Source organism: Crassostrea angulata, chromosome 10 (genome assembly GCF_025612915.1).
Source record: "Crassostrea angulata isolate pt1a10 chromosome 10, ASM2561291v2, whole genome shotgun sequence".
Classification (NCBI taxonomy): Eukaryota; Metazoa; Mollusca; class Bivalvia; order Ostreida; family Ostreidae; genus Magallana; species Magallana angulata.
The window spans coordinates 2,552,384-2,573,061 of record NC_069120.1 but is presented as its reverse complement, the minus strand read 5'-3'; the positions used below and the strand labels follow the sequence as shown (position 1 = coordinate 2,573,061).

At 35.7% G+C, this 20,678-nt stretch overlaps 1 protein-coding gene across 2 annotated transcripts in view; it reads right to left on the bottom strand.

Annotated features, from left to right (window-relative positions):
* Positions 1 to 4,008: 4,008 nt before the first annotated feature.
* Positions 4,009 to 20,678, bottom strand: part of LOC128165451 (transient receptor potential cation channel subfamily A member 1 homolog) — a 31,254-nt gene continuing 14,584 nt past the window's right edge. Inside the window, exons 7-29 of one of the 2 annotated variants that reach the window (XM_052829995.1) lie at positions 20,092 to 20,195; positions 19,714 to 19,761; positions 18,921 to 19,045; positions 18,770 to 18,818; positions 18,484 to 18,678; positions 18,313 to 18,396; positions 17,893 to 17,975; positions 17,435 to 17,596; positions 16,955 to 17,066; positions 16,682 to 16,851; positions 16,501 to 16,585; positions 16,284 to 16,421; positions 16,126 to 16,196; positions 15,660 to 15,849; positions 13,348 to 13,464; positions 12,830 to 12,996; positions 11,875 to 11,935; positions 11,109 to 11,177; positions 10,544 to 10,717; positions 10,353 to 10,421; positions 4,901 to 5,014; positions 4,683 to 4,801; positions 4,009 to 4,459 (exon numbers count right to left, since the gene is read on the bottom strand). In XM_052829995.1, the coding sequence (XP_052685955.1) occupies positions 4,318 to 4,459; positions 4,683 to 4,801; positions 4,901 to 5,014; positions 10,353 to 10,421; positions 10,544 to 10,717; positions 11,109 to 11,177; positions 11,875 to 11,935; positions 12,830 to 12,996; positions 13,348 to 13,464; positions 15,660 to 15,849; positions 16,126 to 16,196; positions 16,284 to 16,421; positions 16,501 to 16,585; positions 16,682 to 16,851; positions 16,955 to 17,066; positions 17,435 to 17,596; positions 17,893 to 17,975; positions 18,313 to 18,396; positions 18,484 to 18,678; positions 18,770 to 18,818; positions 18,921 to 19,045; positions 19,714 to 19,761; positions 20,092 to 20,195 (2,648 nt within the window). In that variant the 3' untranslated portion in view covers positions 4,009 to 4,317. The remainder of the gene's footprint in view (positions 4,460 to 4,682; positions 4,802 to 4,900; positions 5,015 to 10,352; positions 10,422 to 10,543; positions 10,718 to 11,108; positions 11,178 to 11,874; positions 11,936 to 12,829; positions 12,997 to 13,347; positions 13,465 to 15,659; positions 15,850 to 16,125; positions 16,197 to 16,283; positions 16,422 to 16,500; positions 16,586 to 16,681; positions 16,852 to 16,954; positions 17,067 to 17,434; positions 17,597 to 17,892; positions 17,976 to 18,312; positions 18,397 to 18,483; positions 18,679 to 18,769; positions 18,819 to 18,920; positions 19,046 to 19,713; positions 19,762 to 20,091; positions 20,196 to 20,678) is intronic. The other variant, XM_052829994.1, reaches the window with a different exon arrangement.

Sequence of the window (20,678 nt, the reverse complement as noted above, 5' to 3'; positions counted from 1 at the left end):
TAGAATATGACGTCAGTTCCTTATCGCCTTCACCAATCCATTTGCTGCGACCTAAAAATAACACAAAGCTGGGTCGCCAAGTAAATAATGGGGAAACACTCAATAGAATAGAAGAAGGGAAATACTGTCTCAAATAAGTGAGAATTCATTTATTTGAAAACATTAATATGACGTTAGGCATAAAGCAAAAAAAACAAAAACAAAAACAAAACAAACAAACCCCAAACAAACAAACAAAAAACAGAAACACAAATAAAAACAAACAAACAAAAAACCTTTGAAAACTTCATGCATTAAGACAGACAAGTAATATTCAAGAATCCTGGTGCTTGCGAATTTTCCATTTATAAATACGACAATTCATGCGTTTATACTCGTATAAGTAAATCTAGAGAGGAATTGGGAGATCCCCCCCCCCCCCCCCGATAAACATATAGGACGCACTTGATCTATCTACACTGCCGAGTGCGCGCACCTGGTGTAGATCAGTGATTTACACCTCTAATCAAGCAAGCACAATTTGGTGTAGCGATTTTTTTGCTGAGCATTGTGTCTCACCTAATTAAGTTCGAACTTAATTAGGAAAGACACAATTAAGGGTGTTATTTACTCAGGGTAATTGAGTTCTCAAATTCCGATTGTTAAAAAGTTCAATGTAATGAGTAAAATTTGTTCTAAACACAAAAAGTGTTTATGAAATGAATTATTATTGACAAAACATTCAATAGTTTTATTTTATTATGGAATTATGCTCAAACAAAAATTGACTTTTAGACAAACAGAGGAAATTCGGACTAAATTTTGCAGATTTTGTTTTCTGCTAAAAGTTTTTTGGCAGTAGTCTAATATTAAAAGTTAGGATTTTATATTTAAGTCTATGTAATTTTGCATATTTTCCGTTGGGTGTACCTCACTTATTGATTATAATAATCTTATGGCTGGAATAATAAAAATATTGAAAAATGCTTAAAAACGATAAAAGACATCATATCTCAAAATTTTGATCATTGACCTCATATAAATTTTATGCCAACAGAATAAGGTCAATATAAGTAGTTCAATATCATAAAAGGTTTTGTATTATCATCATTCAATTTTTTGTAAAATTAAATCAAAAATGGGTCGGGATTTGAAAACTAATAGAGGAAATTCGAACTGAATTATTTTTTAAAATTGATGCTGAAATCTTAATGTTGTGTTCTTATTTAGTGCCACTACCATTCATAAACTGTATTTTATTATTTAAAGTGTTTAATTATTTGTAATATTTTTATAATTAAGAAAATCTCAATCGTAGTGTAAAATTTTATGGGATTTTTCTTGCTTTTTCAATAAATATTCAATGGCCATTAACTCAAAAAGTAGGTCATTGACCTACTTTTCTGAAAGTGAAAAATAACAATACAAGCAAAGGTCTATAACAAACAATAGATGGTTTTTCATTATCATCAGTGGAATTTTTTTTCATTCTGAGTAAACGTCATCCTTAATGCTCAGCAAAAAAAAAAAAAATTAAACTTATTGTCAACTTTGCAACTGAAAAGTTTATTCTGGCAAAATTACGAGAGAGTTAGTGCATTCATATGCATTGATAAATAAATGCGTTCCATTATTTTGTTTATTTGAGAAAATATTTCATGAATCGTTTACAAGATCTTGACCTTGCAGCAGTTGAAGTCAAATATCACAAATAATAACCTGCATAAGCAACATGAAATACACTCTTAGTTGCCAGATCAATTTATAAGTACCAAGTTAAGTTTAATTCCTTTGTTCTGTACTGTTCTACCGAACAATTTTAATTATGTATTCCTGCTAGCTTTATATTACACTATACATCTTTTGAAGAGAAGCAGAGTGGATCGTAAACCCTTGGTTAGCGAAGATGAAGTATATATTTTCCTGAAAAAGCACTATGAGCTGTATTTTTAGAATTTTATTTTGCTGGAAAAACCTGCTAGTATGATAAATCTGCACGTAACTAAGATTTTAGGATAAATAAGATTTGAAAAAAATCATTAATTTTTGTCAGAAGAAAGATTTCTTTTCCAAGATATATATAGCAGATCAATTTTTGTACAGGACGACAACAATTCAGTTTTGCTCCAAGTAAAGCGTCTTAACGGCTTTTCCCCCCAAAACATTAACTAACAGAAATGTAAAAACCATAATTTTTTGTCATTTTAGTAGAAACAGCATTTTCTTTTTAAAAAATTCAACATGAAAATTGCAGCTCATATTGCTTTAAATAAAAAGGAGGCACAGAGTAAACCCCGAAAGTAAACCCAAGGTTTAGTCGGGGTCTGCTCTGGTGTTAGCTTGGGTCTGGTCGGTACTGTATATACATGTACGAATATGTGATTCCAAATACATTGCCGGACATTTTACAACAGACATCTTCACTGCGATAATCACCATCACCATCACAGAAAGTGAAATAGTGTATTTATTATATAGTTAACATGCAACAATGCCGCTTATTGATCTTCCTACAGGACAGGCAGTCTGAGACGTACCCAAGTACACATAAAGTGATTTGTCTAGAGAATTTAATAGAACTAATATTTCCACAGAATTCAGTGGCGTAGCGCCCTTTACGCAAAAACGCAAATGAGTACACAAAATTTTGCAAAGCATAGGTCTTATGATTTGAGTTTCCTATTGTTTGCACGTAAAAAAATCGTATTGAGACTCCACTGAATTATAATCTGCATTTTAAGTATTCAGTTCTCATCGTAAACCATGCAATTACTACGATTCCGGAAAATACCGTATTCCATACTTTACATTAAAATGAATTGGAAGTTCGTTAAACTTATTTTATGAACAACTTTTAACTCCTTTCAAGTTTAAATATTTATACTAAAATCTGAAAACACATCAAGTTTTGAGTGTTTGTCCGTAATTGTATTCTGTCAGTCTATACTTACATGTAATTTAAAGTCGGCGGTCGGGTGATTAAAACTTGATCAAAAATTTGTCATTTAGGTAAGTATGTTACGGTTTGAATAATAGACCTGTTTCAAAACGCCTATTATCTTAAGTCATATGCAGTTGGTTTCCGCTAGGGTATCAGTGTTTCGTATATAATTACAGATTCTTTTAAAATTCAACATTTCACTTACACATGCAGTATGTAAAATTGTAACATTTTGAGACAATATCTCATCATCAAAAGCCTGTAAATCTAAAAGCTAAAACCTAAAATCCAAGAGCATCGGGGGTCTTGATATTTTAAAGAAAATATTCGAAGAGTACCAGGTAAATAATGTTTGTCTCGGAATTCAGCAACTTTTGTTCATATTTATTGGAATCATAATACTTAAAAAATGTCATATTTTTTAGGCTGTTTTGTCATTCAAATAACATAAAATCCAGGAGCTTGGACCCGCTGGGGCCGCCTTGAAGCCCCCAGACCCCCTTCCTTTTTTTGAATACAGTAAATTAAAAGGTAGCTACGCCACTGGAATTTGATTATGATTTAGTTTAATCAGACTCAACACTAGCTCAAGTGTTTGTGCGTCGTAAATTGCAACTTTTTGACACAAGAGAAAGAAATTGTACCTCCGATATTAATTTCGTCAAGCATATGATATACGTGATAAAAAGGGAAACAACTCTTAAACAAATCTAAATATATATATATACACATAACGCATGAAAATTGAAATAACATGTAGTTGTGTATAATTCTAATGAGGCCTTCATACATTGGATATTATGCCCCAGGGTCATAAAACTTAGACGAGCTTGTCTCATTTTAACAAACTGCATACATTGTGTAAAAGTGAGACTTATAAAATCAAAATAGGCCTCATTTAACTGTTTAAGCGTTGCGACCCAAGAGCATGGTTCCACTACATGTAACAGTTCTCCAACTAGGTGGAAGAATAAATACATATTTTTATTAGACCGGACCATACATTAATCAGTTGACAGACCTCTCACCACCCCCTTCCCACTCCTCATACTTGTGTGGCGTTAATAAAATCATGACAAAGCCGTGCAGAAATGTCTAAAATATTCATTCAATAAGATGAACAGAGTCAAACTTCGGTCCACAAAATATGGAAATGTCTTTGACGTGGATAACAAAATGGACACAAGATTGGAGTATTTATCTGGACTTTCTGCAGACCAAGTATCTATTAAGCTCCCACTAGGGCGTGTCTTCGTGAGTGGAGAGGAACTCTCTATTCCAGAGTAGCTTCCCCCAGAATGGCCATTGATCTATGGCGAGTGAGATTCCACGAGAGCTGCGGTGTTTCTAAAGGTGGTGGATCATGCGAGAGCTGTGTGGTCCCCGGTGGGGTAGGGTTACGTGGGTCTGCCGCGTGTGGGGGGCCGGTGCGAGTCGGTGACTGACAGGTTGTCCAGGGTGTAAGTGACCTGGAGCTGGTCACACATCTGCTTCATCAGATCCAGGGCCTGCTTCTGGAGAGCGGAGGACTGTGCAAGTCTATAAAACAAGATACACTATTGATAAATCACACACAGACATACAGACAGATACAATGATAACAGAGACACCACTCACACACGGGTTAAATACAATCACCACACAGACTAGTAAATACACAAACACAATGTTATTATAGTCTAAACACAGACAGATTCTATGTAAACACGGACAACGTGATTGAAGACTGACTTCCAGACAAACAGGAAGTGTGGATACATACTGCCGCCTGGTGGCCCGGACCTCCTCCTTCAGCTGCTGGACCGTTTCTGTGACGTAATCCTTCTCCTCACTGATGAATGCCCCGGTATTCCGCTTCACCCCGAACACAAACTTGTAGAACTTTAATAAAAAATCGACAGTATGTTGAAATCATTTTTAAGAACGAGTGGCTTATTGATCATGAAATACAGAATGAATAATTCCTTTAAAATTTCTTACTTTATTGAATCTGGAATTCATGTTGCTATTTGGCGTGATCACATGTTCCTTTTTATGAAACTTTCTCTGGAAATATCTTGGAAAGGTTCTCTCTGCGTTGGTAATGAAGTCAATCTGTAGAAAACAGTTGAAAGTTTGATAACTATGTGTCTACAAATGATAACTGTAGACATACGAGTAGAAGCCAACAGTTCGAAATATAGAACCATTCTAACAAGTCCTTGGACTTTCAGTAGGGTGTAGCTATCTATTCCTTGCGTCAAAGCAAGTCTAAAATGACTCAGTTTCAAGCAAAATATGCATCAATTGCGTAGTTTTAGCTCAAAAGCCAAACAAATCTTGTTGATTTCAAAGAGCCATGGCTAATTGCCCAACAATGAAATAGACAGGCCTACGTCACATTGCTATTTGACATAACTACCCAAAGTCTAAGCTCTTGTTAAACTGGTTCTACAGTCACCGTCGTCTCGCAAGGAGATTAATTTATATGTCTTATAAATGGGAGTATAGGTACATGTATTACTGTAAATCTAACTTCTGTATTCATCACTTTGTGATATATATGTTATGATAACGATAATTATATCACAATTATGTAACAAGAAAGCATATATTGACGCAAGCGTCAAATGTGCCGCAGAAAATAATTATTGTATGAATCATCATTGATTGTTTACATAAAAACACATCAAAGAGAAGAAAATAACGAGTTGGTTTACTCATTTTTATGGTAAATTTTAATATATTTTCAGCAACACGTTTTGAAGTTTACATTTTACTATTATTATTATTATTAAGAATCGAGTTCGTTAGCATTTCTAACGGTAATTGTATGACCATTGCCATAGTATGAAGTATAGGAGAACACATTGATTTGTATGTATTCTAATACAAAGTTCAACTCATCATTATTCTCTTAGAGATTATGTATTTCAAATCATTTCTATTTTTTGTTGCATTGTATTGAATTAAAACTATATGCATTAGGTTATATGATTTCATAATAAAATAGAAATGGATTATTTTAAAGGTACGCTTAAGATCATATGCTCATCCGGTAGAAACTGCACAATTTTAAGGGTAAAAATTAAGCCGGATAATTTTTTGTTCCTAAATGGAATTATAAATCTTAAATACACTTAAGTTTATGAAGATAATCATGCGTAATTACAATGTAATTGCATGAGGTTCTCAAAAGTATTTTAAAAATAAGGTCAGCTCAAATTTTCAGGTCTTTCATATTTTTGCGTAAATAATTGATATTTCATGAATCAAATATATCATTTATATAAAATTTCATGACATTCAGGTCTTTAGTACTTCAGGTCTTTAAGGATGTCCCGTATACCGATCCCGATACACTGTTTTTAAAAGAATGAAAAACTCCCAAATTTTCCGAATAGATTATAGTCTCGATAAAAACGCACCTAACACGACAGTCTATGACCTATTATACATTTACAAGTAAAACAAAAAATGTGTACTGGCACTGTACCAGTTATCGGCTAAAATTTAACGTTTTCTTTTCGTGTTTCCTTATTTCTTGATATTTTTTAATTAAACTTGACATGCTATAAATGGTATAATCCTTGTTTATGCACCTGTTAGGTTAAATCATTATTTAGAACCCAAAACATCTTTTTGTGTGCTTTTTTAGCACTCCGAGAATTTGCCATGTTTTACGATTTACTGTACCAGTTATCGGCTTCGCGATAATAACATAGTAAAATCCCTGTACATGTTGATTTGATACTCTGCAAAATGTAATTTGAATTATGCCCCTTTTGGGGTCAGACTTAAGTTCGTAGGGGTTATGATGCATAAACAAATCTCATAAAATTATTCGTTTGTTACATTTGTATCATACGGTAATACACAAAATCGTAGACTATTCAATTCATAATATTGTGCAATCAGGCGTTCAACTGCGCTATGAATCTCTCAGAATTTAGTGAATTCCTTTTGTTTCTACGTGTTATATGTAGTGATATTATATGTCAAATCAAAGAAGGGAAATGATAATGTATCACAAAGGGGTTATATTCTTTTTTTAAATATATTACGTCACTTCCCTCACTGCTGAAAGTGCAAAGATGTAAATCAGCGGTAAACAATGATCGTTTTAGCCCATGTTTAAAACATATTCAAGAAAGTTTTCAAGCAAACGTACTTTTCTTTATTCAAAACAGAGGACTGAATTTAAAAATCTCAGATAGCCGCGTGCTATAACCCCGAACTCTCAGTTTAGCCGATAACTGGTCTTAGCCGATAACTGGTACAGTACCAGTAATATTTTTTAAAGGAATAAAACATATTTCTACATGCAAATTTACTTTAAATTCATTAAAAATAAGCATTATGTTAATTCTATAAAAAAAAAACAACTATCCCGCAGAAACGCAGTTACAATATCTAAATGTATATCAAACAAGTTTAGCTTTTAAAAAAAGCTTACCGTCTTTAGAGCAAACTCTTAACAGCAATAAGATATCAAAGGCAATTTAATTATTTTTTTTATATAAATGTCGCCTTCTTTTCCATGCAATAGCGTGCCGAACTTTTTTTTTTAAATATGTGCCTTTTAAGCGTGCGTTCTTAAAAATTGTTTGTTGAAAATTGTTTACCCCGTGTTATTTATTTGAAATCGACTGTAGTAGGTAAAAAGAGATCTTAGGAAGGGTTGTATTACTGTAGTAAAATCAAAGTTAACACAACTGCATTCAGTATCACTCATTTTTACTGATATTTTTTTTTTACTGATATTAGTTTCTCCGTATCTAATATACAAACTATTAGCCATACAGTATCAAATTTCATTGGTATTTGTATAATCAAAACAAAAAGAAAAGAACAAATTATTTCAAGAGATGTTACAGAATATTGCTTTCAACTAGTTGACAGAAAAATGAAAGCTTGAATTTCACTAAGAGTCATTTTTATTGTTCTTTCGTTTTCTCACTTTTTAGGATTTGAAATCTACGAAAATTGTTAAGTCGTACGTAAAATCGATCATCAGAAAATTATCTCCCTTGTGCCGAACAGTATATCAACCAATGAAATAAATGTAAATGTTCACATCATGTATTTTTTACCAATCACAAAGGAGAGGAAGTGCACAGCCCGGAGACTGTAAATTATTTCAACTCTTTATACCGTCTTCCAAGGAAGACGGTAATAACGGACCGCCTCCTGGCGGCCCGTAATAATTTAATTCTGGTTATAACGCGGGATTTGATTGGATAGAAAAATCAAAGTACTGAAGAACTGATGGGAGTTGATTTTGTCGATGTTTATTTATTTTAAAATCAATGATATGTTATTTTGCATGACAAGGACATATAGTTTCTAATTTGAAGTATGCACATTTTTATAATATGAATTTTTGACTTTTTCGACAAGACTGTCGAGAAACCCCCATATGAATCATGTAAAATGATATTTAAAGATACAATTAATTCAATCAAACTATATATGTATCAGTGATAGAAATATTTCTCGTAAATTGTATGGATCCAAGCAATATTGAACTCTAATCTCGTTCAACCAAACGCTCGGCTGACACCGTAAATCTTCGACAAGGATTTAGGGAGACCGCCGAGCGTCGAGTTGAACGAGACTAAGGGCGCGCTTGATTAAGCTTAACTTGGTGTACACCGGTATACACCGGTGTAAAAATTTTGTATTGTATATAAAGTCCACTTCAATAGTGTAGTGTACATGGTTTAGGGAAGTTAAAGCTGAACACCGCTCGTAAATAGGCACTGTCCGCCATATTTCTCTTTAATCACTGCTGTCCCTACAACCCTTATATAAGGGACAGACCTCTAAACAGTTCAAAGTACTTCGCTGTAGAGGTCTCACCTGTGTGGACGTACATTTTGCCTCGCCGTGTTACCCGGTCGCGATGAAATTATCAAATTTTACGCACTTTTTGAAGCCAGGAGAATACTAAAATCAAATAAATTGGTCAATGCATTATTTACGAACAGAAAATGAACATAAGATAAGAAAAAAATGCATAAAATCTAAAGACCACGAAAGGAATACTACATGTCGGCCACGAGGTTCAGGTGTGCAATCGGGTGTAACGAAATCGAAGGGTTTATATACCAGGTATCTGTGTGCCGGTGCCTATTTACGAGCGGTGTTCAGCTTTAAGAATGAATATGAAAGAAAAGGGTGCAGTTTTAACAAAGAATCTGCTGTTCTGCGACAATTAATTGTTTTTTTCTGATATAAATGCAATAAAATAAACACACTTTTCAAATTTAATTGCTTTCATACAAACGACAACTTTTATGCGACTTTTAATCCGTTACATTACTTAAAATCATTTTCCAAGTTTCCATCATAACATTCGTCCGCCGTATTGACTCAGTGCTACACCCAACAACACATGCCCCTGACTCGGTGTAAAAAAGCTACACCTTTGCACTTGATTTACAAAAGTGTACACGGTGTACGTACACCTTTTGGTAAAATCAAGCGCGCCCTATTGAACTCTGGCGTAGGAATACATACGACTACAAAAAATAATAATTTAATACTGGTTGTAACGCGCTTTCTGATTGGCTAAAAAAATTATTTTATATCGTATGAAGAATGTTGCCTACGTCATAGTAAGACTAACGTCAAAAACGTATCAATACGCCTGACGTTACGTTTGAATTTTGTACAATTTTACGTCATTTTAAAGGTCAAATGACCGTTTTTACCTACAATGAAGAGTAAAAAATTAAATTATAAGCAATGAATTCAATATTTATTAGTTTTATACGATATAAAATGGTTTGGAACAGTTTACGCTTTTTTATAAACCGCTTCGCGGTTTATAAAGCGTAAACTGCCCCAAACCATTTTATATCGTATAAAACAAATAAATATTGAATTCATTCCTTAATTTAAATTGTTCGTACCATTTAAAATCTGACTATTTTCAAGGTATTTATAAATAAGTTTCCTTGAAAAACAATGCTTAAGCATACATTACATCGAATTCATCAATTATTTTCAAGAACTAAGTCTTGTCAGCAGCAATGATTTGTGCTGAGGTCCAAACACTGTTTCACTTTCGGTTTGTCTGAGTGACTGCATAGGAGAGTTGATTAAAATCAACTCCCAATTAAAGTTAAATTAGTATAACCTTGTTTGCACGTCACAATGCACCGACTTCAAAAAACGTACTAATCCTTTTGACGTTACGATTGAATTTTGAACAAATTAAAATAATTTTTTAAAGTAAAACGCACTTAATTTGTACAGTAAATTACAGAAAATTAAACTATAAGGGATGAACTCAATACATGTATATACCCAAGTTATACTCGTATAACCTTGGTTGGAGCAATTTACGCTTTTTTGTAACCCGCTTCGCGGGTTATAAAGCGTAAACTGCCAAATCTAGGTTATACTCTTATAACTTTGGTAGACAATGAGTTCATTTCTTAATTACCTGGATGGACAGCCTGACGAGGTACGCCCTCTTCTGTACGGCGTCAATGTCCCCCACCGCCACACCGATCTATATCAGTAACACAAAACACGCTACACTTATGGACAATATGGTTTGGTCCGCGAGGGAGCGGGATACAACAAATATATGCACATGTCTTCTATTTCAGTCCAGCAACAATCAGAACATACCAGCAAGTTCATGAGAGAGATGGGCATGATCATAGCGAATAGAATGAACAGGGTGAGGTTGTCGTAGTAGAAGGTGCGGTCAAGGCCACTGACAAAGTTGTCCACAAAGTTCAGTTCCCCCAGGGTCATGGCCAGGACTGTGATGGGGTAGGGCTGCCCATTTTGAAACCCAGGCTGTAAGGTAAACCACAGCGATGACCAAAACAATATAATAAAGTATATATAATTTAAAAAAACACAGCGATGGCACAACATCAGGCACAATCTACTGGAACTTATAATAGATTTTATTGGTGGCTTAATTTTTATTATTCTTAAACTAGCGAATTGTGTATAATAATATTATATTGAGATATGATTCTGTACTGCATGAATCTTAAATATATTATACTATATAGCATGCTCGAGCTGATCTTTACACTTTTAATTGTAACTAGTAGTAGTAGCGTAGATGACATCTAGGCTAAATATAACATTATACGCTGTTACTATGTGACCGAGGTGATCAACGAAAATGTAATTAATATAAGCTAAAAATTTAAGGTAGAAGACATATTTTACAAACCGTCTGGGCCATAGTAATATAAAAGGCTTGGGAAAAGGCAAGTAGGAAGACCACAAGAACAGCGGCAATCTAAGGAAAGAGATCAACAGAAATCATATATATTCTCTTTAGAAAACAATAGACTGGCATGCGCGGATCCAGAACATTTTTCCAGGGGGTCAGCCAGTCATTAAGGTGGCTCACTACACCGTGAAATATTTTCTCAAATCAGCAGAAAAATTTACTTGATTATAATAGATATCATAATGGAGAAGAAGTTGTTAAGTCTAATATGCAAAAAATGTGCAATTTTGGATGAAAAATTACATTTTCAAAAATTTAATTAAGTTAACATGAACAAAATCTCCGGGTGGATTCGAACTCATGATCTGCTGTTCAGAAGCCCAATACATTAACCACTGGACTACGACGCTATACAACCCAATCGAACGATATAAACAGTTTAACAAAACATTTAAATTGCCATCTTGTGACGGAGTGTCTTAATAAGTATAAGTGTAGGTGTAGTGAGGTACCTTAAATCATTTGACTTTATCGGGGGACGATTAGGGGGTCCGAGGCATAATTTTAGTAATTTTACAATGTAAATTGAAGAAGTTTGAATTTGACCCCCTTTAGATCTGCGCATGACTGACTGTGACACAGCCTTGATCATCGTGTAGATGAAGGTTATGTTTGTCCTATTCTCAAAATAATGGTGTTAATTAAATTACTAATACACAAGGATAACTGCGTAACAAACAAACGGATAATCAACAGACCATACCTTGGCCAGGGACTTGAATACTTGTTCCAACATAACAAAGTATATTCCAACCACGTCCAAACTAAATGCAAAAGAACGCATATTTAAGCAGTTGCATGTATACTATAAAATTAATTGAGTGTATGGTAATTATGGCCTAGCGGCCTTGGCTGAAATTAAAGCTGCTTGGTCCGATTTTATATCAAATTTTATGCACGCTTTTAAACGATGGCTATGCTTAGTATATGTATAATAATAAACATTGCAGTAGTTATACCCGTCAATTATGCCAAATTTCAATGAAGAAAAATACGTACAAAATTTGCTAACAAAACAAACGACGTTAAAAGCGTTATTTCGCCTCATGTTAAATTTAACCCCTGACGACGAGACGGGTATGGTTGTATTACGAATTTGACATCGCTTTAGATAAAGGTCGATTCGGAAATGATCAGACAAATTACAAATAAACATGTGTACCTTTCGTTCGCTAATATTTCCAAAGTCTGCTTTCTTTACAATCGATGCATAGCATGCGGGTTGAATAACCCCAATCATTTGGGGGACGAAACCAAGCGGTTTCCTTTTCTAAACATTCCCGTGATGCATTTTGGTTTGTTTTTTCGTTTGCCCAAAGAGAAATTATTTTTATTTACTTCGAATATTTCTAACTTTGAAAGGAGACTGATTCTGCTGGTGTAAATAGGAGAAAGTCCATAACTTTCTAGGATAATTGATTGGTATGAAAAAAAAATTTGATACTGTAATTACAAAAAAATCGGACAAAGCAGCTTTAAAGGTTTACATTTGAAACCATTCGTTGGCACTGATTGGGGAAATTTGTACATGTCATGTACTAATCTTAGTTTCAAGGTTATCTCAAACTGATGATAGCAAATCTTTGTTTAAAATAAATACATCTAAGGTCAAGGTAAGGGCATGATGACCTTGACGATAGTCGTGTCAATAGACTCACGCCCTGAGGATGGAGATGAGGCTGATCCAAGCACACAGGAGAGCGATCCAGGCCGACCGCCACTGATCCTCACACGGGATGTATCCGATGGGGGTCAAGGTGGCGGAGGTCCCAAACAACATGACCAGTGTCACGTAGTTGAACGGTTTAAGGAGGTACTGCCACCGCTAGGGAAAAAAGGGAGACCATCGTTACAATTGTCTGTCGTTAGGAACCAAAAAAGCACCGCTGGAGCAAAGAACATCATTAATGATTATTTCAAATACCTGGGACAAAAGAATGACAAAAGCATTTAATGAACACACAACTTGCAGTGTTATAGTTTTGCCATTGTTTGCATAATTTCTTCTTTTTTTTTAAATCCGGCTGATCAATATACAGAAATCAAGCTAAGTGTAGAGTTATGATTTGTCAAAGCAATTGGACAGTTTAATAGAACTTTGCATTTATTCAATTTGAAAGATTCAAAACAACTATGTAGTTGTAATTATAAAGAAATTTTTCATAAGAACCACTACCCTGGCATAGATGCTGACGATTTCTCTGACGTAGAAAGTCACCATGACGGTTGATAAACACGCCATTAGAATTCTCAGCTCCAGGGTGTCAATAAGGATGTTAGAAATCTGGCCATTCTATAATACAAACAGTAATATATCAAGCATCACATTACACTAGATGATTACCCGCGCAAGCGCAGGAATGAAATTTTATCCATTAAAATGAAAACGTATTCTTAATCAAAGTACTGAAGAACTGACGGGAGTTGATTTTGTCGATGTTTTCAATGAGTTGTTATTTTGCATGACAAGTACATGTATACGTAGTTCCTAATTTGAATTACGCATATTTTTATACTATGAATTTTTGAACTTTTTCGACTAGAATGTCGAGAAACCTCCATATGAATCATGTTAAATAATGTTTAAAGATAAAATTAATTCAATCAAACTATGTATCAGTGGTAGAAATATTTCTCGAAAATTGTATGGATCCAAGCAATATTGAACTCTTGTCTCGTTCAACCAAACGCTCGGCTGACACCGTAAATCTCCAACAAAGGTTTACGGAGACAGCCGAGCGTCGAGTTGAACGAGACTATATTGAACTCTGGCGTAGGAATACATACGACTACAAAAAATATTCAAATTGTTCGTACCATTTAAAATCTGACTATTTTTAAAGTATTTGTAAATAAGTTTCCTTGAAAAACAATGCTTTAGCATACATTACATCGAATTCATCAATTATTTTCAAGAACTAAGTCTTGTCAGGAGCAATGATTTGTGCTGAGGTCCAAATACTGTTTCACTTTCGGTTTGTCCGAGTGACTGCATAGGAGAGTTGATTAAAAATCAACTCCCAAAAATTGAAATAAGTACAGCTTAGCTGGATATTTAGAGGAGCAGTCAAAAATGAAAATAATAAAGACCCCTTTTTTGCTTGTCTACATTTTTTTTATAAGTCTAGCCTCCCCCCACTTTCAATTTGCTTCCGACTCCACTGCATGTACGTGGAATTTTTTTGCTGCAGCTGACTGGACAAATAGCAAACTTTTTTTATTTAATTTCAAACCAGTGAGTAAGTATTTAGTGCGTCGTCTCTCTAAATAGATTGCCTATCCAAGTTATCAGCCTGCGATGCTTGCCGAACTCGTCCTGTCAACTCCCGTCCTTGGTTATTTCGTTATGGAAAGTTCTATCCGATTTTCTCACCAGAGGTTGTGCTTTGCAAGAGTTTATCCATCAAAACTAAAATCGCACATTCAAGAAACGAATTGACGCATTTTATTTATTCAACATTTGTCAAAGTTCAATGAATACCTAAAATAAGTTCCCAGTACATATATTCACTCTTTAGGTAATCATTCAATATCATTTCATTGCAAGTATATATTGTGATGCTCCCACTGACTTGGATCCGCCAATGAGTGTCCACCACCTCACTCTCATTTTTGCTATTTCGGGCTGGTTTATCAAAATCAAAAGTATGTTTTTAATTTATTTCTCAATAATTATTTATCAGGTAAAATTCATAGCTTTCAGACATCATATCACACGTATTTTTAAAAATACCAAATGCATAATTAATCAGTTACTCTGATGAAGGCGTTTCGTACTTTATTGGCGATATGTCTTAATTCATAAGAATTGATTCCCAGTAGAGCCTGTGTGACATGTGGTAGAGAGTACCTGTGTGTGGTAGAGAGTTCCTGTGTGTGGTAGAGAGTACCTGTGTGTGGTAAAGAGTACCTGTGTGTGGTAGAGAGTTCCTGTATGTGGTAGAGAGTACTTGTATGTGGTAGAGAGTACCTGTGTGTAGTAGAGAGTACCTGTACCTGTATGCAGTAGAGAGTACCTGTGTGTAGTAGAGAGTACCTGTGTGTGGTAGAGAGTACCTGTGTGTGGTAGAGAGTACCTGTATGTGGTAGAGATTACCTGTATGTGGTTAAAAGTTCCTGTGTGTGGTAGAGAGTATCTGTATGTGGTAGAGAGTACCTGTGTGTGGTAGAGAGTACCAGTGTGTGGTAGAGAGTACTTGTATGTGGTAGAGAGTACCTGTATGTGGTAGAGAGTACCTGTACCTGTATGTGGTAGAGAGTACCTGTGTGTAGTAGAGAGTACCTGTGTGTGTTAGAGAGTACCTGTGTGTGGTAGAGAGTACCTGTGTGTAGTAGAGAGTACCTGTACCTGTATGTGGTAGAGAGTACCTGTGTGTAGTAGAGAGTACCTGTGTGTGTTAGAGAGTACCTGTGTGTGGTAGAGAGTACCTGTATGTAGTAGAGAGTACCTGTATGTGGTAGAGAGTACCTGTATGTGGTAGAGAGTACCTGTATCAGGTGGTCGACCAGCGTCTGGTTCTGAGCCTGGTCAGTGGTCAGAAATATTGGGCACCTGCGCACATTGTCCAGAAGATTAGTGGTGATCTTGGGCATTGTAATGCAGTATATGTTAATCAGGGCCAGGTACATTAGAAATAGGGTCACATCAAAGTAATACACCAGGCGGCCAAACTTCTTCCTGTATAAAATACACACACTCTGTTAATGACATGAGAGAGAGAGAGAGAGAGAGAGAGAGAGAGAGAGAGAGAGAGAGAGAGAGGTAGAGGTTGGTTTCAAAACTAGTTGTCGATTGAAACCAGTCGATGGGGACAAGTAATGCTTAAATAGAGAATGGAATAGAAATTATTAAGACGGAGAGAGAAAATGACAAAGATGACTAAAATTAAGATCCTTTCTAATTTTTTTGGACACTTATGTATTTAAATTAAGGAATCGGTATTGAGATGAGTACCACTTTAGCATCAAGCACTGCTGCACCAAGGCGTGGGTCAGGAGCTCCTCCCTGTCGTATCTGACCATCGTCTGAAATAAAGGTCATTTTACCTTAAACACTTCAGGCCATTAGATTGGAATTTAATTGTAAGTTACTAAAATAATGAATCAAATTACTTCAAACTCATAATATCGCCGCCTTTTACACATAACGTCATCCGGTCCAGGGTCGATGAACTGGAAGTCTAGCTTCTGGGAATAGTCGATGCTATCTGGAAAGTCTCCCGTCGATTGAATTGAGTTGTCCATCATGACCTGTAACCATGAAATAATGACAACAGCGTTTGCTTACGGTGAGAACAGGCCCTTACATTTAAGTGAGGGGTCATCTTACCGTCACTGCTTCCGGACATTTTTGAATCATATTGTCAACTGGGGTTTTACCGTCCGAGTCTCGACATCCAACTATATCTTTCCATCTAAAGTAAAAAAAAAAAGAGAGAGGAAATTAAAAAAACAAATATTGAATATGGTAGTCTGAATCCAGAGTGAATTACAAGTATGAGTAAACTGACCCTGCTGACTTCATGAAGGTCACAGCGACGTCTGAATGCCTCTTCTCTACAGCGACATCTAGCGGAGTTTTCCCGTATATATTCTTTGCTAAAGGGTCTACCTTTTTGTCCAGTAGCAGTTGGACACAGTCTACATGGCCCTCCCTTGAAGCGGTATGCAGCGGGGTATTCTGTTGAAAACACAACGATTATTACCGCAGGCATGCTCAAATTGTCCATGCATTTGATTTGGACCTCCATAGATATGAATGGTTAATTACTACATATAGCTACCTTAAGCTTGTCTTTGGTATTAATGTCAGCATAATGTTCCAGTAAAATTTTCATAATCTTCACGTGACCTTCCCTTGCCGCAATGTTAAGAACGGTGCGCAGATTCTCATCTCTGAAAGAGGCATAAATATTCCTCTGTATGATTATCATTAAGACATTTTTGAAATTCAAGTTATTTAATACTTTCAAAAATGTTGCAGAGCAACACACCACGTTCATAGCATACGTAATTTTCATGATAGTCATACCTTTGAGATATGTGAGAGATGTAGCGTTATACCTGTGAGAGATTTAGCGGTATACCTGTGAGAGATTTAGCGGTATACCTGCGTGAGATTTAGCGGTGTACCTGTGAGAAATGTAGCGTTATACCTGTGAGAGATTTGACGGTATTTAACGGTATACCTTTGAGAGATTTAGCGGTATTCCTGTGGGAAATTTGGCGTTTAATCTGTAAAAAATTCGGTCAGTACGGTTTACCTGTGGGAGATGTCGGCCCCCAGGGCCAGCAGAGTCTTCACGGTGTTGTAGGCCCCCGCGCTGACCGCCAGGGAGAGCGGCGTCTGCCCGTCACTGTCTCCGTCATTCAGCTCTGACGTACTGGCGTGGTACAAGACCTCCACGGTCGCCTCGTTGTCGCTCCTGTCAGGATAGGGCAGATATAACAACACATTGTTAACTTGAATATACCCTAATGAACGTCTTGCTATTGGCTATCACAACTTACTTGAAATTAAGAAAATAAAGCTGTTTTACGACATTAAAGTATTACCGTTAACAAACACACTCAAGCAAACAAATAATGACCGTAAAACAACAATTTGAATTGTGGCACGATACCAGATTCTTGGCTAGCGGGAATTATAATATTCACTTGTATTCCAATTTTTTTACCGAGTTTTTACATTTGTGATCAAATATCACGGAGTATTACTCACTCTGCCGCTAGGTGGAGCGGTGTGCGACCATCCTTATCCCGCACATCCAGCTTACATGTTTGATGAATTAAGGCTTGCAATATCTGTCAAAGACATATAGGTAAACTCATAGTGTGTATGCTTCTAACAAACAAATTCAAAGGCAACTCTGTAACTCAAAATATTGTCTTTTACTAATTAACAGTTTTTAATTGTCAATGAGTCCACTAATTATGGACTCATTGACAATTAAAAATTGTTAATTAGTAAAAGACAATATGAATACTGCCCTAAGCTTATCGAAGTCTTGGATAAGGTGTGACCTCCACTATGCTTATAAAAATCGGTTGTCATGAGCTTTTTTTCATTACAGGTTTATGCAATGTATATGATGTAGACTTAAAACTGTTCCATCCGTATTAACCTTGAATAATTTCTCACCGCAATATTCCCCAGCTTCGATGCATAGTGCATGATCGTTTGCTCTGCGAAATCCATAGCCTCTAGCATAGAACTGTCACATTTCTAAATAAATGCAATAGCATTAAACTCAAATGCAATTTAATAAATTAGGCTTTAATTTTACAATATTTCCCGTCGTCTTATGGTCACCTTCAGAAGGTACAGCAGAACTTGTAGGTGGGCATTCTCCACGGCCCAGTGGAGGGCGTTCCTCATCAGGTTATCCACCTGGGATATCTGGGCTCCACTAGACAACAGGAAGTCTACGGTCTCAAGGTGACCTTTCCAGCAAGCCAAGATCAAAGGGGTCATTGAATCCTTGGTTTTAGTATTTATGTCTCCACCCTGACACAATGAGATTATAGACGGTGATAATAACATCGTTCAACATGTCTACTTACTGCTGGCAATGTCTACCGCTACAACGAATACTGACCTTTTTCATAATTGCATTCACGACTTCATGTCGATTGAACATGCATGCTCTGTGAAATCAAAGAAATATATCATCATATATAAATACAGTTCTGAATTTCAGATTGTTTCAGGTAAAGTTAGTTTTCGACAATCATGTAGGCAACAATGACCTGTGTATAGGGGTGAAAGAATCGTTATCCCGGGGACAGACTTCTGCATCATGGGATAGCAAAATATTTGTTATCTCAAGGTCACCTGTGATAGCTGCTGAATGAAGAGGAGTAAGACCAGTCTCCTGAAATTCACAAAACAAGGTTAACGCTATTGACCTCAGACGTGTATATTAAACTTACTATTTCGTGAATATACGGTATCACAGACGTAAGTGCATTTCGATTTTATTGACGTATGTGCATTGCTATAACGTGAACACACGTCCATTACGTTAGAATGGACACACGTGCATTACGATAAAGTGGAAATGCATGCATTACGATAACGTGGACACACATATATGACAAGAACGTTGACATAAGTGCATTACAATAACGTGGAACTTCGTGTATTACGAACACGTGAACACAGGTGCATTACGATAAAGTGGACATACGTGCATTACAATTACGTAGTTTTATATGCATTACAAATACGTGGACGCACGTGCATTGCGTGAACATATGTGCGTTTAAATACGTGCGTGTAAATTACGTGGGTATATGTGCATTAAGATTTTGTAGATGTGCATGCATTACGATAACGTGGATATATATACGTGCGTTCAAATTGCGTGGGCTCGTGCATTACATATGCGTAAGAGCATGGCGTTTTTACGTGGTTTGTATGCATTTCCGTTGCGTGTGCTTACGTACATTACGATTACATTATGATATGTGTTTTAGGAGCTGTCAGTCATGCGTGCATACTAGTGATTAGATCACCATGGATATATACATGTGTACTTACATTTGCTGTGTTGACATTCCCTCCGTGCTTTAAAATTTCCTGAACAGACTGCAGAGTAAACAAATGAAATAATTTTGTAAACTAGAATAAAGTACTAAAGACGCATTTTAATATCTTATAATCTGCTATATAATCAGCCAAGTGCAATCACTTTAGAGGTTTTTTAAATTAAAATTTATTAATAGTTTTACAATGATATTTTCTTTTGTATTTCTTTTTCCCTTTACTACCCATTAATATATGTACACACACCCACATTAATAAAGCAATATGCTTGTGATTACACAGGTAAATAGAAGGTATAAATTTTCAATGAATCGATCACTGCTCTTGATATTGAAAGAAGTTCAGAGGTTAAAGTTGATTTTTCGGATTTACCTTCATGGCCTTGTTGTCCACGGCCACGTGTAGAGCCGAGTTCCCCAACAGGTCCTGCTGACTGACCATGGTCTGGGCACGTGCTTCTCCACTTTGTCGCAACACTGTAAGAACAAATCATTCACACTGCAGACAGACAGACACTGCAATCAGTGCATGTATTATCACGCACTGAATCTACAGTAAAAAACGAATGTTGGGGATTTTTGGTTACAAAAAATCTGTTTTCTATAAGGAATAAGGAATCATTTTTTGAGTATTATGAGGTGATAATTTCGGTCGGGATGTGATCAAATCCAATAAAGACCGAAGGGCTTTATGATAGATTTGATCACACCCCGACCGAAATTATCATCTCATAATATTCAAAGAATGATTCCTTATTACTTATATTTATATAATATTAAGCCATCGTACGATTATATATTTAAATATAACTAAGCAAACCCCGCTGGCGCCTCGATTTGGCGTCATTTGTATTATGGGTTATATAGTACAAAATCGATACGTAGTGTTATCACAGGCAAAGACACTGGAAAATGTAAATATATAAATTTATGTTTGAAAAACATAAATTTATGTTTATT